This window comes from Dinoponera quadriceps, unplaced genomic scaffold (genome assembly GCF_001313825.1).
Source record: "Dinoponera quadriceps isolate SergipeBrazil2010 unplaced genomic scaffold, ASM131382v1 scaffold316, whole genome shotgun sequence".
Lineage (NCBI taxonomy): Eukaryota > Metazoa > Arthropoda > Insecta > Hymenoptera > Formicidae > Dinoponera > Dinoponera quadriceps.
Window position 1 is genome coordinate 1,723,274 of NW_014554530.1, and position 24,826 is coordinate 1,748,099.

The 24,826-nt window shown below is 32.5% G+C and overlaps 3 protein-coding genes across 10 annotated transcripts; 1 reads left to right on the forward strand and 2 right to left on the reverse strand.

Moving 5' to 3' along the window:
- Window positions 1–4,697: 4,697 nt before the first annotated feature.
- Window positions 4,698–19,050, reverse strand: LOC106751912 (phosphoglucomutase). 3 transcript variants are annotated; one of them, XM_014633179.1, is made up of 8 exons: window positions 18,501–19,050; window positions 9,014–9,279; window positions 8,113–8,554; window positions 7,824–8,026; window positions 7,537–7,738; window positions 6,081–6,273; window positions 5,484–5,667; window positions 4,698–5,397 (listed from the first exon to the last, which is right to left on the reverse strand). In XM_014633179.1, the coding sequence occupies exons 2-8, from the start codon at window positions 9,260–9,262 to the stop codon at window positions 5,173–5,175; spliced, it is 1,698 nt and encodes a 565-aa protein (XP_014488665.1). In that variant the 5' UTR covers window positions 9,263–9,279; window positions 18,501–19,050; the 3' UTR covers window positions 4,698–5,172. The 3 variants fall into 3 exon arrangements, with proteins under 3 accessions (XP_014488665.1, XP_014488666.1, XP_014488664.1); XM_014633180.1 differs by lacking the exon at window positions 18,501–19,050 and adding an exon at window positions 9,476–9,492; XM_014633178.1 differs by lacking the exon at window positions 18,501–19,050 and adding an exon at window positions 9,393–9,460.
- LOC106751911 (sodium-coupled neutral amino acid transporter 9-like) lies at window positions 12,410–21,634 on the forward strand. Of its 3 annotated transcripts, none has more exons than XM_014633173.1 (11): window positions 12,410–12,769; window positions 12,870–13,064; window positions 13,410–13,566; window positions 13,630–13,769; window positions 19,078–19,235; window positions 19,316–19,480; window positions 19,542–19,598; window positions 19,666–19,848; window positions 19,970–20,172; window positions 20,246–20,350; window positions 20,453–21,634. In XM_014633173.1, the coding sequence occupies exons 2-11, from the start codon at window positions 12,901–12,903 to the stop codon at window positions 20,861–20,863; spliced, it is 1,743 nt and encodes a 580-aa protein (XP_014488659.1). In that variant the 5' UTR covers window positions 12,410–12,769; window positions 12,870–12,900; the 3' UTR covers window positions 20,864–21,634. The 3 variants fall into 3 exon arrangements, with proteins under 3 accessions (XP_014488659.1, XP_014488663.1, XP_014488660.1); XM_014633177.1 differs by having other exon boundaries at window positions 13,410–13,539; XM_014633174.1 differs by having other exon boundaries at window positions 12,410–12,765.
- LOC106751913 (protein FAM173B) lies at window positions 20,731–23,183 on the reverse strand. 4 transcript variants are annotated; one of them, XM_014633182.1, is made up of 5 exons: window positions 22,623–22,954; window positions 22,260–22,432; window positions 21,981–22,169; window positions 21,712–21,904; window positions 20,731–20,810 (listed from the first exon to the last, which is right to left on the reverse strand). In XM_014633182.1, exons 1-4 carry the CDS (start codon window positions 22,705–22,707, stop codon window positions 21,749–21,751), a joined length of 603 nt encoding a protein of 200 aa, XP_014488668.1. In that variant the 5' UTR covers window positions 22,708–22,954; the 3' UTR covers window positions 20,731–20,810; window positions 21,712–21,748. The 4 variants fall into 4 exon arrangements, with proteins under 4 accessions (XP_014488668.1, XP_014488669.1, XP_014488670.1 ...); XM_014633183.1 differs by lacking the exon at window positions 20,731–20,810 and having other exon boundaries at window positions 21,638–21,904; window positions 22,623–22,628; window positions 22,862–23,183; XM_014633184.1 differs by lacking the exon at window positions 20,731–20,810 and having other exon boundaries at window positions 21,638–21,904; window positions 22,862–23,183.
- Window positions 23,184–24,826: the final 1,643 nt, after the last annotated feature.

The window sequence follows — 24,826 nt, forward strand, 5'->3', positions numbered from 1 at the left end:
TATTCTTTATTACAGCTGAATCAATCTCTGCTGGACGACCAGAACGGGACGCGTCACTAACATCAAAATCTCCAGAACGGAATTTGGCAAACCATTTTTGACACACACGTTCTGTTAAAGCATCGTCCCCATACACATTACAAATCTTCTTCTGCTTCTGCTCGTTTGCCTTTTTTGAAGTAAAAAAGTAAAATATAGCGAAAATGGACGTTCTTTTCTCCCATATTTGCAACCGTGCAGTACGCACAATACTCTGGTATTAACCGGCGTATGTTTACAAATAGGTTAGGTAGAACGTCGCTTTTCAGCTGCGCAAACGCGTTGTGCGATAGCGCTGTGGAAAAGAGATAGCAGAACGAGTAAACCTACTCCGATTAAAAAACCGAACGAACTTATTTGCCAACCCAATACTTAAATCTTTCACCTTGCTAAATTGATATTTTGTATTCAAATAGACCCTAGGAAAATTAGCTGAGGTTCCTATGCAAGGTTTAGAATCTTAATTTTGAAATTATCCTGTCTTCAGAAGTCTTGTCTTTTCATTAGCACTTTAAAGACAAAATGTGATTTCATTGACTGACACGAGTTTTGTCATTTGAATAGCGAAATTATACAGGGTGTTCCAGCATAAGTAGAATACTTAAATATCTCCTTCGTTTTTAATAATGTGAGAAATGTTAAAAATCGAAGAAAATGACCGTCAAAAATTTTCCTTCTATGGTATTTCTCTTTCAAAACCATTCAAATTGTGCTCTAAACATTTCTTATATCATTAAAAACAAAAAACATATTTAAGTATTCTTATATTAGGACAACCTATAAATATATTTTTTTGATGATATTTGAAATCGATTTTTGTCACTTCAAGATTCACTTCAAGATTAACAGAAGTACTTTTGAAGTGATCCTGACTTGAATTTTCGCATTTCTTTTCTATATATCATGTATTTCTTTTCACCTGTCCAAATTCTGAAATCGCGAAATTTGAAAGAATTAAGTAACTTTAAATTTTCAAAGAATTTTTGGCATGTTTCGAAAATCGACAACCTCCGTTATGATTTCTCAGATTTATGAGGCCATATATTCGCTTATACGTAGTATAGTTCGATTACTGCGTTTCATACATCATCAATATCATGTTTGTAAACATATTTCCTTCGTCAACTTCCACCCAATTTCTTCCTCGCTGGGAAAATTGTCAATATGTTTCAATAAGAGTTGCCGAGATTTCATCTATGAATTATTGAAGAACGCATCCTTGCCTTTATTCGTGTCTTAAAAAAAAAAAGTAAAAAATGAATAGGATAAAAACTTAGCCCGATTGCGTATTTTCATTTTCCTGTGTCAATTATATCGTTTTTGTTTTCATCATTCGCAACTTGTCTCTGCGAAGCATTTTGCAGGTCACTCAATATATACTGAAAATGGATTCGTGCGATACTGTACATTGAGACCGCAAATTGATCGTAAATCAAATTTGCAGGACGAGTCGAAGCTCAGTCCAGTCCGACGAATTATTTTTATTTTGTAACATCTCGTTGCGATTTTTATGAGCTATGAACGCACATATGCTGAAAAGGTAAAGCACAACGCAGACCTGATTATGTACTGAAGTAAAGTTTATTAAAAGTTAAATTGGTTGTCGCCACTTTCAGATTGTACGAGTCGCTTAAACATAGACGTCCGATGACTGTAAAATTAACGAAAAACCGTACGCCCGTTTTGCATTTAGCATAAATTTGATTTCGTAAACATTGATTCATGACATAAAGATGGAGAACAAAATTTGTCGCATTTGTAGCACCGAATCTAACAAGCGAGTACGTACTAACTGTAATATATTTCTTTATGGCACGCTGACACTAAAGACATCTCGATAAATCGTCGAAATCAGAATATTTGAAATATGTTCGCCACGAAACGTTACGAATAATTTTGAATAAAAATTAAGAAATTTATTTCAATGTCGGAAATCACATAAGAAGACGCAATATATAACAGATCTTTCGGGCCACGTGCACTCCAAGCAGCCACGCCGCATTCGCATACTTATAATGATAATTAGTATTTATTATGATTATGATACAAATGTTACATGGTTAATATCTTTATAGTAAGTCGGCAGTCAATGCTGGTCTCTGTAACACCGCTGCCACGTCGAATGATCTTCATTATGTCCTAGAGGGTATATACTTCGAGAATATATACAATTCTCGTTTCTTCCTACACTTCTCTAGAGCATAATCGACAGATCGAACGGGAGCGTATGTCGGCTCAGGTCCCTAAGTATCTCCCCCTCTTCCTCCTCCTTCGCCTCCTCCTTCACCATCATCAACTATTTACATAATTGCCTTGCGGAATCTCCGTAACACGCTGCGTTTATTTTATTCGTGAAACAAAAAAAAAAGAAGAAAAAAAAAGACTATATTACTTCGTCCGTATTTTCTGTGTCGCAGCGTATCGCCACCTAGCAATCTCTCACCGATTCTTCAAATGAAATATGAACGTGATCACGCGTCTTTACAGAGGTAATTTTTTTTAATAAACGCATCTGTGTGATACTTCAGATATACAAGAAGGTCCGTAGCGAAATATCATACAAAAGAAAAGAGAAAGAAGAAAATACCAAGTGAAAGTAACGAAGAAAACAAATAGCATATAAATACATCTGCGTCGTCGTTATTAATTATAGCCGAGATATCTACTAATTTGTCTGGTACAATAATGTGCCTCTCGTACCTATCGAACATTTCGCGTATTATTACTATCTATTGTTCATTTCTTCTTATATGGAGATATTGTTACATATAAAATTTCGCATTCAACCGGGCTTATTCCGTTCCATCCTCGGAAGAAATTCATACATCTTAATCTCTGATCTCCCTACTGGTTTCTTTTATACAAATTTCATTAACGTATTCTACTCTATCGATTATTTTTAGCGAGATACTCAGTAAATTATGTTGGTTTATATAATTTTAAAGAAAACAATACCATTTAATAAGATGCAAATATAAATCTTCTCATAACATTTGTATCATTTTGTAGAATTAATTATTTACGAGCTATATAAGACACTGAGTATCGTGCTAAATACGAGTTTGCAATCTACATCGCTATATTTGGATCAAATTCTAAAAAATTGAGACAAGTACAAATTCTTTTGGCTTCTCCTCAGGTTTCGGAGAATTCACCAATTTAAGCATCCATGCTTCTTTCAATATCTTTCAATATTCAATACAGAACTAAGCTATAATCATTAATGTTATACAACAGATGTAGCAAGAATTTGAGAAAATTATTGGCATTCAAATGCAACTATATATATATATATATATATAACAAAAAAGAAAGTTGGGAGATATAAAATTCATCAAAATATACAAGAATATTAATAAAATTTCAGAAAGATATGAAAATGAATGGAAATTGCTTTGACAAAAGGAAAATTTCTATAGTTGTATACACTACTATCTACACAAATTTCAGCGTTACTCTCTGTATTACACATCTGTGTTGCAATAGAGTTGATATAATTTTTTTATACATGCAATTTTACACATTCTACTGTACAATATCGATTGTAAAAAAGGACTTACATCTTCCCCGTTTCCAATTTTACTGGATATTCTTTATACTGAATATTTTACTGAATATAATTTATCAACATAAAAAAAATCTATACAATTTTAGATTCGAATATAAATTTCGACAAAAAAATTTGACATTAAAAAGACTGTACCATACTTAACTGTACTATAATTCCGAAATAGCATTACCACATATCCATTTATAGCATTGTACAAATAGATTTGAGATTACTAAACTCATGAATAAATTATTTACTTCACGCGCACGCGCGCGTGTAAAACATGATAAATTAAAGACGCTTATTATTACTCATTATGCTACATTCAACTTACAGGGCCAATCATTCCATCTTTGCATCAAGTGATCATCGATTTAACGGATAGATAGATATCTTATATATCTGTTTAATTCGTAGCGCACGCTGTTATTATGTAAACAGAGCGATAAGGATAATTAAGCAATGTTGAAAAGACCGACCCTTCAAGACAGTATTAAATTTATGTTTCTGTTAATCCTCCAATATTATGCTATCGGGAGAAGAAGTCCAGCCTCCAAACCTTCTTTTGTATACATACTTATGAGTTTTAATAGTTGTACAATTGGTAACAAAATAATTCTGCGTTATCAAGCCGATCGTATTTCCAACTTAATGACATCATTTACTTTTTCTTTCTTAAGGCATCCAAAATAAAGTGTGAAAATGTTTTCATTATGGAATTATGGATGAAATTGAATGAAAACTATAGAAAGAATATTGGATGAATCATGGATAGACATAATGTTTTGGAAGATTGACAATGTATATATCCTGTCCATTCAATCGTGACTTTTATAAATTATATTTTCACACACCGCGGGGAATGCACGTGTTTCTCTCTCTCTCTCTCTCTCTCTCTCTCTCTCTATAAATATATATATATATATATATATATATATATATATATATATATATATATATATATATATATATATATATATATATATATATATATATATATATATATATATATATATATATATATATATATATATATATATATATATATATATATATATATATATATATATATATATATATATATATATATATATATATATANCAAGAAGATAGTCACTTCTTAATAGTTCGAAAACAATGCTAATGTTGTTTCGAGGTTGAAAGTAATAGCAGAAATTGAAATAAGTTCGTCTCCTTGTAATCGATATGAATCGAAAGGTAACGATTACAGCAATAACATTTAACAAATATCTAGTATATAGACCTTAAAACGTCTTTTTTTTTCGTTACTTCTTATATGCATATCGAATAGTGTTCATTCAATATTTACGGTATGTATATATCTCATGTGGATGGAATCGTAAACTGGTAACATTTTATAAAAATGGAAAATTCGTTCATTGGCGCCAGTAACAATTACTATGCTATTGCTTTGCGAATTTGACAGTAATCAAATCAGACGATCTCTATAACTTAAATAAATTTGCATTGATAAATTCCCCGTTTTTTTTTAATTTCTCCGAGTAAATAGCCTTCGAATAAAATATAATAATTTTGCAATAATAGAGAATAAAAATAAAATTTTAGGTAATCACAGTCGGGAAATCACGACCAATGTGTTGACGAAGTTCACTTAATTCTAATGCAATATTAATAAGAGGCTTTAAGACTAGGTGTGCTTCTTTCTCGAAAGTAGATGGATCATCCTCGTAACTATCGATGTATAAACGTATAGTAGCGCCAGAACTTCCCGTTCCGGATAGACGGAATATTATACGAGAACCATCTTCAAACAATATCCGTAAACCCTATCGTACAAAACGATGTAACTAGTTTAAGGATATAAAATTCTCTAATAGCAATATATATATATATATATATTAACAAAACATACCTGTTTTATAGCTTTGCTACCATCAACAGGATCTATGTAGGAATAATTGTCCGCTTTCTCAACAATGTATTCTTTATTCTCGTATCGCAGTTTTTTACCAATAAATTCTGGATTTTGAATGAGAGTTTCGATGCCCTGCATCATTTTTTCTGCGCTCCCAGAGTCACAATTTTCATAATCGTACCTGAATTCAATAAAGTCTATTTAAAAGTCTATTCAAAAATTCAGAAGAAAAAAAAGAGGAAGAATTAATACACACTAATTTAGAAATTTCTTTCATTCGCGGCGCACTGTGAAACGTTTACAAATTTTTTGACGCACTTCTAGTGTCAAAATTAAAAATATATGCGTTACAAACATTCCTCGGTCACGTTGCTTGTTCTGTGTATTAATAATAAAACTATTACTCTAAGAACTTCAACTAACTAATTAATTACGAATGTATTAAATCTCTGTATAGATAGGTTACCTTTCATTTTAATTCGCAGCACACTTAGCCACTTATTGCGATGTACAATGATACATCGTTTAAGAAAATTATTGAATAAAAAAAAAATATTACATAATATGGATATATTGTTGACCATCGATATATACCTAGTAAAGAAGTTCCTTCCATAAAGTTTCCAATGGTCCAATAAAACATTCTTCACGGACTTTCCAAGTTCTGCGATCACATTGAGCCATGCCAAACACGCCCATATACCATCCTTTTCACGAATGTGATCGGAACCCGTACCGAAACTTTCTTCTCCACATAACGACAGATTTCCAGCATCCATTAAGTTACCTAAAATTCACATTAAGAAAATACAAATTGAAAATAAATTTTCAGTACTGCAAAACAAGATCCTACAGGGTGTCTACTCAAACCCAAAAAGAAAAATTCCTTGAGAATTCCCTAATTTTCAGGCAATATGTTAAAAATTCGATGTAAAATGAAAGTATTTTTTAATGTATCTTGTAAATGAATATATATAGTTATTGTGTCTTTAATATTTAACTTATACTTTCTATTCATAAAAGTTATAAATCGTAAAGCAAAATAAAGAATCGCTCGAGTTTCAATGATTAAATTTGAAAATTTTGGAAAGAAACTGTAAGAGCTCTACAAAATAAATATTTAATATTGCATAAAATTTTCAATTTTTTTTCAAAAGTTACAAACAAGACATTATGTAATGCATAACTAATACAAAATGCAACTTTTATAAAACTTAACTTTTTTAAAACTATCAAAATAAGAAAATATCTGTCTTAATTAAACATAATTGTGCCTAACATAAAATCGTTGTCTTCAATATTGAGTATTGAATTAGTCGTAAAATCAGTGTCCTCTAAATATCAGGGTAATAATATTATAATAATATCGGTCTTGTGAAGTCTTTTTGACATTATCTGATCCTCACACGCATATTATTGTGGTGCACACGTAGATTATACACAAATATATGGGACCTACAATTTTAACGCCGATTCCGAACAGCAATTTAAGTGAAGTTTCTTGGCAGAAATACTCTCGATGGATTGCCAGTCCATCGAAGAGAAGACACGAACATATGAAAACATTTTGGTTCTACTGAGAAGCGAACTCGGAAACTGGTATAACAGTGCGCTGCCACCCTCGCGCGTAATAATATTAAATATTTAAATTATATATGTAAATATAGAAGAGAATTTACTATAAAGAAATGCTAATATTTAAATAAAAACATACACAGAATGTTAATAAGTTCGTGCCTACGATTTATATTCGCTATTCTTAATTAATTAAAATTAAACTTATTTAAAAATTAAGCCGAAAAATTCTGAACCATCTTTTGCTACAATTTTAATGAAGAAAACGTTATTAAGTAAAATTCAGTCAACCACATAATATCTGTCTATGCATAACGCAATAACATGGCTTGCAGACAAATGTCTATTTAAAATTCCATAAAAACCTATTAAATCCATTCAAAATTCCCTGACTTTTCCAGGCATAAACAAAAATGCCTTGAGAATTACAGACGGTAATTCTTTTCCCAGGTAGTAGATACCCTGTCCTACATACCGAAGTATTTCCATCCAGTAGGAACTTCGAAGAACTCTACATTGTTCTTAGCGGCAACTTTGTCAACAGCAGCAGCTGTTGGCATAGACCTAGCAAATCCTTTAACACCTGTCTTTCGAAAGTAGGGGATTAATTTTAAATTAGCAGCCAACACTGCTAAAGAATCAGAAGGAGTAACGAAAAATGCCTTCTTTCCTAAGATCTATAAGAGCATATAAGCATCAATGTTAAAATATTTCATACGAATTAAATTTGCTTCGTCAGATTTTACAATTGATACTGCTTACCATATTTCTATCCCCATCTCCATCAAAAGCCACGCCAAATTCAAACGGCCCATCCCTCATAGCCAACACTAAATCTACAGCATAGGTTAAATTTGGATCAGGATGTATACCACCAAAGTCTTCTAACGGTTTTATATTTACTAAATTGGTGTTGTCAACGTTTAATTCATCACTGAATATTCGTTTTACGTACGGCCCTGTAACTGAAAATTAGAAACAGTTCAATTTCTAATATTCTATTTATGGAACTTTTATATAGAAGCAAAATGTAAATTATATAATGTCTAACCTCCGTTCATTGAATTGATGAGAATTGGAAATGTAGGCATATCACCAATACCACCTTGCAGTAATTTTTTAATACTTGCAAAATCAAAAATCTCTTTCATAAGTTCCACATAATCATTTACAGAATCAATTATATCGACAATAAATGGTTTACCATCAACATCAATTGATACAGTTTGTATTGTATCAATATCTATATCAACGTCGGAAACAGTTTTATAATGTTTGAGTGTTTTAGTAATTTCATAGATTTTATTTGTCACAATGTCCGGTGCGGGACCACCATTGTCACAATTAAATTTAATACCAAAGTCAGCGTCAGGGCCACCAGGATTGTGTGATGCTGTTAAGACAATCCCACCTTGTGTTTTATACTTTCGGATTATAGTTGATACAGCTGGTGTCGAGAGAATACCATTCTGACCAACTATCAATTTTCCTACCTAAAAAAATATAACGTTTTTATAGTGATATAATTACAATAAAAAGAATGATAATGAAGAAAATTACACTGAATTGGATTAATTTTTCAAATAAAATTAGCACGGTACCATTAATCATTTAATATAAATAAAAGCTTGAAAGCCACACTTTTTTTTAATGATACAGGCATAATTTGAGATGCATTCCACTCAAGGATCATCATTCCATCCTTGTTTCTCTTGGATGTTAAACAAAAACGATGCTGGCGATCGTTAAGTGGAATCTACCCTTGAATGCGCTATATGCTGTATATAAATAAATATATGATTCCAGATATCAAATTTCAAGCTTATGGAAGTCATTGCCTTCTTTGATGCTCTTTCTTAATCGCTAATATATTTTTGTATGTAACTTATATCGATGTTAATCGCACAGTACAGACTTTCTAACAAATCTAGCTCTGTAAATCGGATATTTACTCCATTCGCCGCTGCGATCCGGATGATCTTCATCACCGCTTCCCTCCCGTAAAACCGCCCATCGCCGCCGACAACGAGAGTGCATCCGGGCAGCTGGTCGCCCAGCGCGTGCAATATCGCCTGGACGAAGTTTTCCGTGTAGTGTTCCTGCTGAAAAACCTTTACGGCTTTTCGCAGACCCGAAGTGCCCGGCTTTTGATCGTCATATACTCGAGTATTCACCGTAAAACTCGCCACCGTAATGGGCATGCTTCTGCAAACTCGCTCTGCAACCGAGAGAAAACGTTGCGATAAAAAAAAAAGAGCGCGATATCTAACTTGCGTGTCTCAACTGGCAAGTAAATAGGTTAAGAAGAGAATATGCTGTCGCAACGGTCACCCGATAACTGTTGCCAGCGGGCTGAACTTTGCCTGTCAATGACACGTAAGGACACGGATACCGGGATACCACCGCCATCTTACAAGTGGTCTGTTCTTTTTAGCTGAATTGGCTGCACTGGTTTACGAAATTTACACAAACACTAAGGGTGCATTTGATTTGGACGTCACACACTATGACTCACGGTTATATATGTCGCAGGGAGATGATAAAAATGGAGATTTGATCAAATCACGGGTGAGATGATTTCGTGAATTGATCATCTACCTGAGACTTTTCGTATAAATTTCCGTTACGCTTACATACACTTCCGAGCTACACTTTCATGCACTGCACCGACCGCACTACCTCCTGACTCAGTGCAACAGTTCACTGAACTGCCTGCACTACATGCTGTTGCACTGCGAAAACGAACAACGTTGATGACGTCATGATGACGACATTCTCGATAAAAAGAAGGCTTTAGTGTAAACTCTTTGCACTGGTGTGCACTAGTGCAGAAAGTGTTTCGAAAAAAAACAGACCTTAGCTTATTTACCAACGTAAGTTCTGATTGACTGCTGCTTTTTTACTTTTCTGTCAAAGTGTGAATCCCCCCTAAACCTTTGCATGTAAAAAAGCCTCTCTCAGACTATGGATTAAAGATTGAGATTAAATTGAATGAATTTGAATTTAATCGGTCAGGGCAAAGTTCATTAAATTTCACTAAACTTGATTTCAATTAACTTTACATTGATTGGCAAAGTTCAATTCAATTTCAATCTCTAATTCGTAGTCATAGTTTAATTACATATAGTTGCGACAGTCGGTTTCTTTGACGTCAGTGGTCATTGATCACATGTGATACAATTGTAGATTATATTACATGTGATACAATTGTAGATTGTACGAGCGCTGAATTTGAACGACATCAAGAGACGTATAGTAGTATAATAGTAGACGTAGTGTTTCGCGTAAAGTAGTTGTAAAATTCAGAGAAATCCTGCATGTAATTGTACAGAAACTCTTAAGGTCTATAAATATTAACACTATGCCGTCCGGCGACACCACAGTGGTGACCTTCGCAAAGTATCGCTCGACGACCGGCGACACTACAGTAATGACCTTCGCAAAGTATTGCCTGACGGCCGGCGACACCACAGTGGTGTCGCGCGCAAAGTATCGCTCGGCGGCCGGCAACATTGCAATGGTGTCGTGCGCACGGTATCGCCCAGTGGCCGACGACAACACTTTAGTATCCTTTGCATTCTCTTGATGATCTGTGGGGTTCTGTTGTTGCTTTTGTTCCGTACCGTCTCGGTACAGTATTTTTAGCACAAAGCTGTACAGCTTTACGTGGAATAAGTTACATACGTCAGCAAGTGTTTTTTTTTATGAGTACTTGTACCCATTTATCATGGCAGACGAAGGAGAAGACACTGTTATTTACGAGGAATGCGCGGACGACTTGACGTTCCAATCGACATTGCGGATTGGGAAGAAGACATTGCAGATCCGACAAATGAAAGTGAAGCAGAATCTTCAGACAGTGAAGTTCTTACAAGAAGAATTCGGCGAACGGTACGGTTGCCAAGGGATTCGGATGAATCAGAAGAAGACGATAGTGTACCGTGGTCAGATGCCGATTTACCGAGAACCAATGAGGAATTTGAAGGGTTTCCGGGCCCAAACGTATTTCCCGAAGAAACACAGAGCGTCGAGGACATAGTCGAATTATTTATTGGGAAGGATTTATTCGAACATATCAGCAGCGAAACAAACAAGTATTATGATCAAAATTGCCACAGAAGGAAAATAAGTAAAAAAAGTGCCAAATTGGTCAGCGTTACGGCAACCGAATTTAGGAAATGGTTTGGGCTTGCTATTCTTATGGAAATTGTAAAAAAAGCAAAAATAGATGATTATTGGTCAACGAATCCGTTGATAGAAACTCCCATATTTCGCAAAACGATGACCCGCAATAGATTTAGACAAATATTATCATATCTGCATTTTTCCAAAATGATACGGATGGTCTCTACAATACATAATGTCACTTTGATTGATACTAAAAAAAATGCAGGAAAACCAATTGCCCAATAAAAAAACCTGAAAGTATATTAGACTACAATAAATACATGAAGGGAGTGGATCGAGCAGACCAATATCTCACTTACTATCCCATATACAGAAAAACGATAAAATGGTCAAAAAAGGTTTGCATGTACCTGTTTAATTGCGCATTGTTTAATGCATTCAGGACATTTCAACATTTCTATACAGAACACAAAAGTCTCCGATTTCATGATTTTCTATTGAAAGTGTCTTAATCCTGGATAAAAGATCAAGTAACTGCTCCTGAGAAAAACTTGGAGGTCACATTTCGACGGAATCGCGTCGATGACTCGTGGATTAATTAAAGGATAGATTGTCTCTTATCCTTTTAACAAACAAGAATAGAAATGAATAAATATTGGTGTCTTGAACTTTAGGATGGAAGGGAATAAAGATGATTAAATGCATTCAACTTTGTCACAAAACGATGAAAGAGACTCGCAAATTGGCGAGAACCGCACTTACGTCAGCCACCGAAGCTATTATCTCAGCGTGTACGTTTTATAGTCACGCAATCACGGAACATCGTCGGAGAAAGGAGAGAAAAAAAAGAATCCGTCCAAGCGTTACGAGTGCGTAATTGTTTTGTCACGATCGACGTCGTCAATCCGAGTTTTAGCGTTGTCGCCGATTCGTATACGACATCCGATGAAAAATGCGTGTGGAGGGAGCGCGTTGAGTCAAGGATGACTGATATAAAGTTGGCGAGTTTATAAACCGGAGGCGGACTTACACGAAAAGCCAGTTTTCTAACCGACCACGCGGGCAGAAACACGCACTGTCCAATCCACTGAAACAAAGTGTCCGTTTCAAGTTACTCAAAAGCTGTTGTTATCGTCGGTCGTTTATCCTGCAGTGATGGCATACGGAGAAATCGGTCGACTGACTGTATAAAAAAAAAAAAAAAAAAAAAGAGNGCGTCAATTTAACGGCGACTCAATGAGATATCGGACGTCACTCTCTTGTCATGCAATAATTTTTCTCGTATTTTTCATTTTCTTCGCGTAAATAGATATTTCTTCAGATTCAAAGAATATTTAATACATAACTTGCTTAAATATACACGCATTATAAGAGGAATACAATTAAAATATTCAAATATCAGATTATAAAATAAATAATTATAAGGATTACACTAACTCTGCTTGTATCTCTTACGAACGATTAATACTTCCGTTAAAAAAAATGATAACACATGACACGAAAGAAGACCTTGTCGAGTGTGATAACACTTCAATAAAGCATAAGATGCATGTCGCTTAACCATTGAGTATATTAAGTGAGTACGTACTTTTATATTTTGTCATATTTTGCATTTTCTATATTTTATAAAACTGCATACTGACGTAAAGTCAACAGATTTAAATGAAGCTTTTATTACAGAAACCCCAGTAGGTCTTGTCAGAGACATATTATGTATAAATCTCATATTTCCCGGAGCAGTGAAACTCCGCCACGAGGTAACGAATCCGAGAGCACATCGCTGCTTCCTTCGAAATCCCGCACCAACTTAGAGCCGATGGTATTGTTCGGTGATTCCGAAACAAATGACTTAAATCCGGCCGACCGATATTTCAAGTACAGTATTCTTCAGACGGAACAATTACATTTACATCACAGTCGCAAGAATATATATGTATACCTTATGTATATTTGCATAGGTACATATAAACTTTCACGACTGGATATGTATTATTTGTATATGCTTGTTTGCGGTACGAACATTTCTTTCTTTTTTGAAACGCATCTGAATATCTGAATATCCAATAAGAAAATCTACTTGAAAATCACTCAAAAGCAAAAATTCTTCTGTTGGATATTGAGTACGTTTGGAAGTACGTGAAAGAAAAGATGTTCAAGCCATTTTGCCAAATGAATATATAAGTCTGTCGTTAATATTATTATCTTTTATTGTTTCGTTAGATATGGGAGCGCCGACGCCGCTAGTACAACCCTGATGCCGAAAAGGCCATCATCTCTGACGCTGGATAATGAATTGTTCGTTTCCGTAACGGCGGATCTCGGTCAGGAGAAGAATTACAACGTCGATCTGGTAAAAAGACAATATAAAAGTGATGAGGTAAAAATAATTTTCATCTAGATTGTCGATAACAGTATTCGCGCATCGCATTCTCGTTTTCAGATATTGGTGAGTGAAAAATCCGATGTGAATAATTACGCGCTCGAGAGAGATTTCAAAACTGGATCGCTGCAGTTTCAACCCGATATCGTAGCAGTTTCACACAAAGACCTTAAACCTAAACAGAACTCGTTGGTCACTATGTAAGTAACTTTGAGATATCAAAGGCCGATGTGGTATCGGATATATTTTTGAGATAACGTCACTATTTATACAAAGATCTCAGCGCACTGATGATTGGCCTAACGTAATCATTGATACATTTTTATCCAAAGTAAGTAGTGTCCTCGAATATGGATAAACAGAAAATTAAGAATGATTATAAATTGATTTATCGCTCGCCTCTCTCCGCGTAAATTTGTTGAAAAAAAAAAAACAGGAAAATAACGCGACCAGGTTCGGCATCTCGAGATTCCGATTAAATATATTTACGTATATTAAATATATTGACGATGAAATATTAAATATTTTCGTTAATTATATGACCTAGCATCCCGATTGTTATATAGAATACCAAAGAAAAATTATATATATGTATCGAATGTCCCATTTTAAATAACAATTTCAGATATCTCTTGAACAACGCATTTTAAAGAAAAATATTTCAGACAAAAGTTGTAGGTTTTAAGAGGGTAAAGTAGTGATCTTTTTTGTATGGTCAATAATTCAAGAACATTTCAACGTCAACTTTATTTCTTTGAATAGAATCGTATAATTTTTTTTATCACAATTCGATTCCTTTACTTATTCTGCGCATAAAAGTACCAGAATACAATAATCGAAAAATGAGTAATTTGCGAGATATTTTAATTTTAAATCCGATATTTTCAATGGAAGATATGAAATATCTCAAAAAACTTCACTTTTCGATAACATCATCTTAACACTTTTCTACATAATAATATGAGAGAAATACATTTATAAAATGCAATTAATTTTTTTTGTCATTTCTCTATATTATGGCAATCGATTCCACTTGTCATTCTACATACAATAATGTTAAGGTGATATTATCGAAAAGTGAATACTTTATGAAATATTTCATATGCCGAAAAATATCAGAATAAAAAATAAAACATCTCGAAAAGTTTTTACTTTTCGATAATTTTACTCTAGTATTTTTATATGGAGAATGAACAGAAAAACCGATTTTTTTTAAGAAAACTATGTGATTCTATTTAAAAAAAATAAAATTGACCTTTAAATGAGTTTAAATTGTTCACTATACAACGAAGTACAAAAGTCATCAACTTATGTCCTTCTCCAAACTCTATATTTTTTATGTATATATGTAAATGCGTGCGTACACGTGTCCGAAACTTTTCAGCCAATCACTCGTGTAAAGAACGGGTTAAAGTGAATAGAAAAGTCCTCTACAATTCGCAAACAACTATGCAAAATTTCGAGTTATTAATGATTGAAAATAGTCATGTATAGAGGCTTCTTTAAAAAATAATTTAAAAAATGTTCATATTATTTGCAAATGGACTTTTTTGCTGAGTTTAATTTGTTCCACCTTCATATGAGCAATTGATTAAAAAGTTTTGGACATCCTGTATATAAAAGTTCATATGACCATATAATCTTTTCGAAAATATAAAACGTTAAAAATTCCATAAGATTTTTTCTTAATATCTCGCAAATATCTTCTAATGATTTTATCGAAATCTATCAAAAATACTTTTTTGTACATAATCAATGAAATATATAATAAAAATTGCAAAAAAATGAGATTCCATCCATTGGCGTACAAGTTTGAGATAGACTATTTAAACCATGTTCCTATGGCCGGTATTCACAGTCAGGTCTTGTATTTAAAACCATCCTAAGTTTATCTTCAAATGTCTCGAAGTCAATGAAATGCATCACAAAACATCTGAAGACAAATTTAAGACGGTTTTAAAAATAAGATCCGACTATGAATACGGGCCTATAGTCATTAATTTCTTACAAAACAGCGACTATAAATGTTCTACGTGTAATTCGATCCTCATTCCTTAACATTCAGTCTAGATATATTCTGTAACGAACAGTATTTAAGAAACATCTTGTATAATAATTAATTATATATATATCTAAAGAATATCTCATTCGACACATTTGGTCCGTTCCTTATAGCTGAACTGATTATACTAGCTTATACTAGTTCTATTTCTATTTTTTTTTCATACGAAATCACAATTATATATTTGTTTCTTTTAAAATTCCAAAAGTGTGCACTAGTTAAGCGACAAAGAGCAGACTTATTGACTACGAAATGAGTTACCTCGTAGCCAAAATGTGAAAAGAATTTTCGATTCCATTAACTCACATAGATTTTTTTACTATAAATTTGAGAATAAAATTATTGAGTTTTGCTCTGAATAATAAATATAATTAATTATATATATAAAAACATCACGTTGATTTTTTTAAGCACTACCGGCAACAAAATTACCTAAAGTCACAACAGCAGACTGTGACTTATTAATTCTTCTATTACCAATCGATATGTTATATATATAGTAACAACTTTCGCGACAATATTATTGGTCTGTTTTTTTTAGCTGAATTGGTTGCAGTTCAAGAAATATACATATACATTGAAGCGTACGTACGAGATTCTTACACTTCAATGTGCGTAGATTTCTTGAACTGGTGTAGCCAATTCAAAAAATAAATAGATAAATAAATAAACCGCATCTAAACTCAAAAAAACTTGATACAAACTATCGACAACTTCTGGAGCAAGTGTTTCAGAATTTAGAGAATCTTTATTCGGTAGCCCGGGAGTGCGCATGTGTTCGACTTTATTAATTGTAGAAACACCTATTTTTGACGAAGTCGTTCTACTTTAGCAGAGCATATTTTCTGTACGCACACCTTACTAACATTGAGTGATATTGGGGCCATATACTCTTTGAAATGGCCTATAACTAATGTTGAGAGAGAGAGAGAGAGAGAGAGAGAGAGAGAGAGAGAGAGAGAAAGAGAGAGAGAGAATTTAGAGACTATTACTTCGTCATATCAACTATATTCGAGAATATATACTTTATAAGTGCGTAATATTCCGAGAATATTATATGAATATTGTTAAATATTAAAATAATATTCTTATAATATTCTAAGAGTGCCTTATTGATATTATATGTCCATTTCATATAATATTTTTAGCATATTATAAAAATGCCCTTAGAATAAAAATAAAAATAGAATAGAATAAAAAGAATATAAAAATTATATATATTTTTTTTTTATTTTAATCATTTTTTTAATATAATAAAATGTATTTTTATATAAAATTATTTCAACTTTATATAATAAAGCAACATGGTATTGCAATACATTTGAAATAAAAAATCGCAATTATATATATTACATATACGTTATNAAGATACAAAATATTACAATAACATTAAATTTTTTTTTAATTATTAGGAATGGACATACAACCATCTATTAATATTCCAAAAATATCACTTAATATTAAATAATATTACTAGAATATTATTAGAATATTCTAATCTAGTCTAATATTCTAAGAATATGCTCAGAATATTATTTAATATTAAATAACATCACGTGCTCATAGAGTACCAAAAAGGAAGATAAATGCAAGTAGAAATAGAAATTAATGTGAAAGTTTATCAATGGTAAACTATAATGTTTATCTCGCGTTATTTATCATATTTTCTGTTCACGTTCCGACAGCAGTATCTTCGTAAATTTTTTTCATGGCATGACGCGTTCATTTATCTCCCCTAGATGGCTGATGGTAGCGAACTCCAAACTTGCATCAGCGCGCATCATCGATTCTTTTTACATCACTAGCGACAATACATTGTGGTGAAACTACATGGCGAAGCTATATTTCAAACGTTATCGTTTTCAAGTAATCTCGTCTTTCAAAAAGCAGTTATTGAGATAAATGCTGCGTGTCGCGTACATGATGAAATTCAGTTATACGAAACAAAAATTAGCTCATATATCCTATAATATCCTATAAGATGTGTAATATTCCTAATATATTATACGAATATTATTAAATATTAAGATAATGTTCTTATTATATTCTATGAATGTTATATGATATCTTTTTAATATTATAAGAATGTTCTATTGATGTTATATGTCCACATAATATTCTTGTTGTATTATAAAAATGTTCTTAGAATATTAAAGAAATAAAATAATGATAATATAGGAAATATATAATTTTTTATAGTACAAAACGTATTTTTACACGAAATTATTTCGACTTTATTTATATAATAAAACAATTGATACTGCAATAGATTTGGAATAAAAAAACTGCAATTATGCACATTATATATATCTAGAGCTGAATATTTAAAAAAATATATAATATTACAACAACACTAAATAATATTATTTTCTAATTATTATTAAGGGTGGACATATAACCATCTATTAATATTTCAGAAATATTACTTAATATTAAATAATATTACGCGCTTATATGGAATAATTGATAGTTTATATGATATAGAAAAATAACGCAAAGTTTGATAATCTCATTATATGTCACAAAATGGCATTTTTTTTCAAATGAAAGGTACATTCGTCAATCTTAAACTCAGAGACTAGAGCTTTCCAGATTAATCGATATCTTGCATAAAATACGATATCAGAAATAGCAATGAATTGATGGTTATTTGCCAATAAACAAATTGATGACTTAAATCTGATTATATTTAATTTCTGAATTCTGATGAGTTGTGAGCACAATCACACGATGATTCACATATATGTATACACACGACAATCTACATGTGACTGATATAACCTAAATAAGTGATCATCCTAGACGCTCACAAACGTTCTTGACGGCTATGTTATTTACAGATCATCGCATCATTTGGAACAGAACTCACCATTCGCATGAACGTTGACCTTGCTGCGAGCTTATGAAAGCTTCCTTGGAAACGAGGCTTTGCCTCGAACGAACCTTTCATCGAAAAGAACTAATCACTGACTTTCGTTCTGAGAGACAAGCGTCGTGTCGCGTCGCTCGACTTTCCGGAATCTCCCTGTTCGCGCATCGCTTCTGCCTTTCGACCGAGACGGCGCTTGTTTTCGGAGAAACTGTTAACACGCGCCGTTCGTCTCCCTCGTAGCTCGTCGGCTGCGCGCGGTGCGGAGCGTCTGAAACAGGGCGCGACGCCCGAAGGGGTTACCGCACTGTCTGTTGCCCGGGCAACAGACAGCCAGCCCCGAGAAGGTGAATGCCCTTAGCCATTGACTTGCCGCGCCAGCTCCGCCGGGCGCGTACCGCCCGCTTTACATTCGGGGCTCACCGACTCTTCTCTCCTTCTCTAACATCGATATTAAATATATGCTTTTTCGACTGAAATTATCAACTACCTGAAAAACTCAATGGACGTTGTATATTTTGTCATATCTGTAAACAATATTATGGCGATATAAATTTACGAATATTTGCATTCGTAGATTTTCAATATGGAACACAATACTTGGCTCGTCGTTATTAACGATGCCGTGGGGAATCGCAATGGCCGGTTTCTTTCCTGGAATCATCATTATTTTCATGATGAGCGGCTTGTGCCTGTATACTGCTTATCGTCTTATAGCCGCATACGAGTATCACGGTGAGAGGAATTTTTTCCTGCGTGACAAATCAATATATGTAATATTGTAAAATTAATTGTCTCGTTACATGTTCACGAAGGTGGAGGTGAAAATATAGAAATCATAGATTTAAGCCGAATATATCTTAACAAATGGGCCGAATATATCGCCAGAATCTTTAGTATTACCGTATTGATGGGTGCAACTATAGCTTACTGGATATTGATGGCTAATTTCCTGTATAATAGCGTTAATTTTATTTATGGTAAGGAACCTGATTTTCAAGTAAAGATAAAAACGTGCATAGTAAAGTATATTGTTTGTAGATAACATAGCTGGTTGGTCAAAATATTCCGTACCTGAGAATATTTCGCATACGGAAGGTGTGTATACATTTTTACTCAAGAATCTCTCATGTGTATTGTCCAATTTTGTTCAATTCAATTATAGTTCTATGCCCGAAGAAAGAAGTCCACAGTGATAACGATACTATTATAATCTACGAGAAAACATTCGACGCACTAGGACCAGCGTGGGATCTACATGCGACAGTGCCTGTATTTTTAGGGCTATTGATATTTCCTTTACTGAATTTTAACAGTACGACATTTTTTACAAAGTTTAATTCTCTTGGTGAGTATATTATTTATGTATATATTTACTTCTTGCTTTCTTTCTTTTTAATACAAAATTCAGATTTTCGACTAAAATTTACAAATTATATCGAGTTAAATCTTTAATATATATCTTGTAGGAACAGTGTCAGTTGTATATTTGATTGCTTTCGTCATAATAAAATCCACATCTTGGGGCGTAAATATGAGGGGAATAGAGTGGGAAACAAGTTGGATAATACGACCTACGTTTCCGGCCCTTACGGGAATGTTGTCGATGTCATTCTTCATCCACAATATTATAATCAGTATAGTGAAAAATAATCGCAATCAAAAAAATAACGTAAGATACCTTTAAGTTCCATTTTTTTAATTAAATATTCATGCAAATTAAGTGGAAATGATTTTATTTTTAGGGGAGGGATTTAATTATAGCATATATTCTCGTCACAGTAACGTATATTATATTAGGATTGGTGTTCTACATTTGCTTTCCTCTACCTAAATCATGCATAGAAGATGTAAGTAATATAGAATTTACATAAACATTATACAAGAAATATATACATATATGTATTGCTATAGAAGACGCTTTTAAACTGAGTTCGTTTTATATTTTGCAGAATTTATTGAACAATTTTCAAAAATGGGACGGTCTTACCATAGGCGTTCGTATAGTACTACTTTTCCAATTATTGACTATTTATCCATTGATCGCATACATGTTACGTATACAATTGATCTCATCGATATGTAAAACAGTATGTAATAGGAGTTTAGTGCTTCTTATTAATCTTTTACTGGTTTCTATATGTATTTTGTTTGCCACGTTTGTGCCATATGTTGGAACCATCACTCGATATAATGGCGCTTTAAGTGGATTGATTTACGTTTTTACTTTACCAAGTTTATTACATTTGTCGATTTTGAAGAGACAAGGAAAATTAACTGTGTGCACTCTATTAATCCATTTAAGCATACCTGTTATTGGAATTTTTAATCTTGTTGCTCAATTCTTTATTACAGATAAATGATTAAATAATTAAGATGTACAGTCCCTGGTCATATTTAGACATCCCTTGATTCTTCAAGAGAATGCAAATTAGGAAAAGAAAAGCTACTGATTTTATTTTTACTCGATTGGAATAATTTTCAGTGTCAAATAGCGCTTTTACCTCTGCAACCTTCTGAAGTGTCAAATCACTTGTTTTATCCATAATCTTTGTAAATATTAATATTTTTTACACAAGAATTTCATTAGTAAGCAAGGAATTTGCAGTTTCAAGTCACAAATAAACAAAAATAAAACTAAATTTCAATTGACGCACTCAAAACTTAGGTCTATTCTCGTTATTATCAACAATGTAATTGACGCAAGTTTACACTTGTTGAAGATCATTGTAACAGCCAAATGAAATGACGTTATAAAAAATATCCTTTATAGAATAATGGTTTCTTAATTTGATCAATAAATGATCATATTATAAAGCTGGTCCTCAGAAGTCAATGAAATGTAAAAATTAAGATGCGTTTAGTAATATGGCCAGGGACTGTATTGTATATTTGCATAATTATATATAATTAATTTTTTTATATTTAAAACTCAACTATATGTATTTGTTGCGTTTCAGAATTTTATTGAAAATAGCTTTATACAAAAATATCAAGTGCAAAATGTAAAACAATTCATATGAATCATTTATTTGTAGGAAAATTTTGTACGCATCCAAAGCATATTAAATTTAGGAAAAAATAAGTAAAATTATGTGTATAAATTAGTTTATATATATAAAAGAATATTNATAATGATTTTATAAATACTCCATATATCTTATATTTTAATAAATATATAGTATTAAATATATCTCGTAAATAACTTAACCTTTTCTAGAGTCCAACTTGGAAATATATTTGTTACTTCAAATTTGTTTCGGAGGTACTCTATAAACCCAAACAGTATCAACTCCATGTCCAATTGTCATAATAGGATGCGTATTAGGAAGAGGAAATCTACATGCAATTACAAAAGAATCCTTGTTTAATTCATTATTAAACTTTCTTTCAATATCTTCCATCTGTAAAGGTGTTATAATCTTTGTATCTGTTTTAGAGATTGCAAAAGTTATAATAAATACTGAAAGATATATGTACCATTTGATCTACACCAAATATAATAATATTGTTGTATTCTTTCAGATTATATTTCCATAAATCTTGTTTAAAAAAAGCAGTATTTTGTGACAAACCATTTATGAATGCTTTCAATCTCGAATACCATACCAGCCAAGCATTTAATTCAATGCCATGAGCTTTAAAGCCAAGCTTTGCTGCTGTAAGAACCTATTTAAAAATTAAAATTATTTTCTTTGTTACATTAGTAGTATGTTATATATAATTTTATTCGTTTCATCATTTTTAAATTATACTTACAATACGTCCATCTCCGCTACCAAGATCAATTAAGGAACCAGAACGGCCATTTAATGCTTTGGTAATATTTTTTATCTGTTGATGTGTAGCTGGTACATATGGTAAACATATTTTCCGAAATGCTGGACTTATAAATGGAAAACACACAACACTAATTGCTGTTGCAATTCCACCTATAGCAAGTAGTAACAGGCATGATATACATATAATTAACATACAAATTATCACAAGATCATTGGCTGCGTTTAGAAAGCATAAACAGTCAGTGGTCTTTATTGTTAGATCTCTAAATTTACACCAATTATGTAGAATTACTCAACCGTGGTGTTTTCGGAACGCAACCATTAATACGAAATAACAAACCTGTAGCTGCAATTAAAAATAAACCAATTTTTCGTGATGATTTTTGTGATGAACAATCATTTTCTTTGACAGAGAAATATTCCATTTCAATGACATACTATGTATATATAATGTCTTATATTATAAATGTATAAATAAAGGTTATTTTTTAAATATATAAATGATTACAAATTTAGAATATTGTAATATCTTGTAAGATTTTTATATCCTAGATAAATCGTCTTGAATGAATGTGTAACTTTGCTTTTTGGTGCTTTCCAAGAAGAGACAGAGGCGACACGGGCGATAAAGAGTGACACGGTAAGATTTGGGCATTTACGCGCTATAAACGTTTTCACACATAGGCCGCGTTCAGCAGAATGTTTAATATGCAATTGTTAGAAGTTTCTTGTGCTGGCATTGGATTATTCCTGTAGATCTAAAAGAATAATCCAATCTCAGTTCAAAAAACTTTCAACAGTTGCAAATTAAACGTTCGGACGAACGTGGACATGAATACAGTAAAATTGCGTTCGAGAATCCACACTGCGTGCACACCACTGGACACCAACTGTTCTGAAACATTCAGGCTATATTCGAAAACATCACTCTTTGGTACGCTTTCGTGACTTCAGTTACGAATATAGCCTGAATGTTTTAGAACAGCTGGTGCCTAGTGATGTACACACTGTGTGGATTCTCGAACGCGATTTAAGCAATAAGGAAGTTGATCAACTAATCAATATATTTCTTTAGTTTCGATTTACAATAGGTGCTTTAAGTTTTAAACCTTAAGAAATTGACCAATCACAGTTGAATGTGAAAAGAATAAATAATTAACTGTGATTAGTCTATTTCTTAGGCTTAAAGCTTAAAATATCTATTGTAAACTACGACTTAAGCGGGGTTTACAATGACAATTTATGGCGTAAGATTTAAGAAACTGTCTAATCATAATTGATTCTTCGACTATATAAGTCGACTGTGATTAGTCAATTTCTTAAAACCCGCGTCAGACTACGGATTGTGGATTGAGATTGAATTGAATTTAACTAATCAGTGTAAAGTTAACTGAATTCAGGTTTAGTGAAATTTAGTGAATTCTACACTGATTGGTCAAATTTCAATTCTATCTAAATCTTCAGTCCATAGTTTGATTGAAGCTTAGGGCTTAGAGCTTAAAGCATCTATTGTAGACTGAGACATAAGCGAGATCTACAATGGAAATGTAAGCTTTAAACCTTAAGAAATTGACCAATCATAGACGAATGTGAGGAAAATAATCAACTGTAATTGGTCAATTTCTTAAAGCTTAGAGCTCAAATTCTGATTGTAAGCCCCGCTTTAAGTTTACGAATTCCAAAAGACGATAGTAAATTTGGTCTTAAGCAGAAATAACTAAATCTCAAACAGTTGGAATCTTAGTTACTTCTGTTTAAGGCTAAATTTATCGTCATTTCTATTATCTTTTAGAATAAATCTAAAGAAATATACTGATTGGTTGGTCAATTTCCTCTCTGCTCAAGTCTTAGGCTGAGTCTACAATAGATGTAGTAAGCTTTAAACGTAAAACATTGACTAATTACAATAGAATTATAGATAAATAATCGAATGTGATTAGTCAATTTTTTACGCTTAAGACTTACTACACTTGTAAACGTGGTCTGCAATAGGCAGTAGGAGAACGTTTATAAGAAATAAAAGTAAGAAATTAACAAATCATAGTCAATTATTCTCCTTACATTCGAATATAATTGGTCATTTTCTTATTCTTACTTCGTATGAATCTACTGCCTATTGTAGACCTGTCCTTTTTTAATAAATCTTAACTTTTCTTAAAGAATAGCGAATATCACAAATAATCAAACAAATATCAAACGTACGATTTGAATGCCATTTCTTATCAAAGTCACTGACTGATCAAAAATTATATGTATATTTTCATAATAAACAAAAAAATTAAGAAATACATGTCTACTATTGTATGCTAAATAATTCATATTATTACTGTTATTTTATATTAAAATGTTTTATGCTTACATATCTTACATATCTATAGTAATCATCATCTTTTATTATGAGAAAGTACGAGTAGAATGTGTGTCGAGCGGACAAGCAGCTAGCGGCTACGCAGCTCACGCGGATGGTATAGCAATAAATGTGAAAATATAGTGTAAGTACGAGGTTTGTTCAAAAAGTATCGCGAATTTTGAATTTCCGCGGGT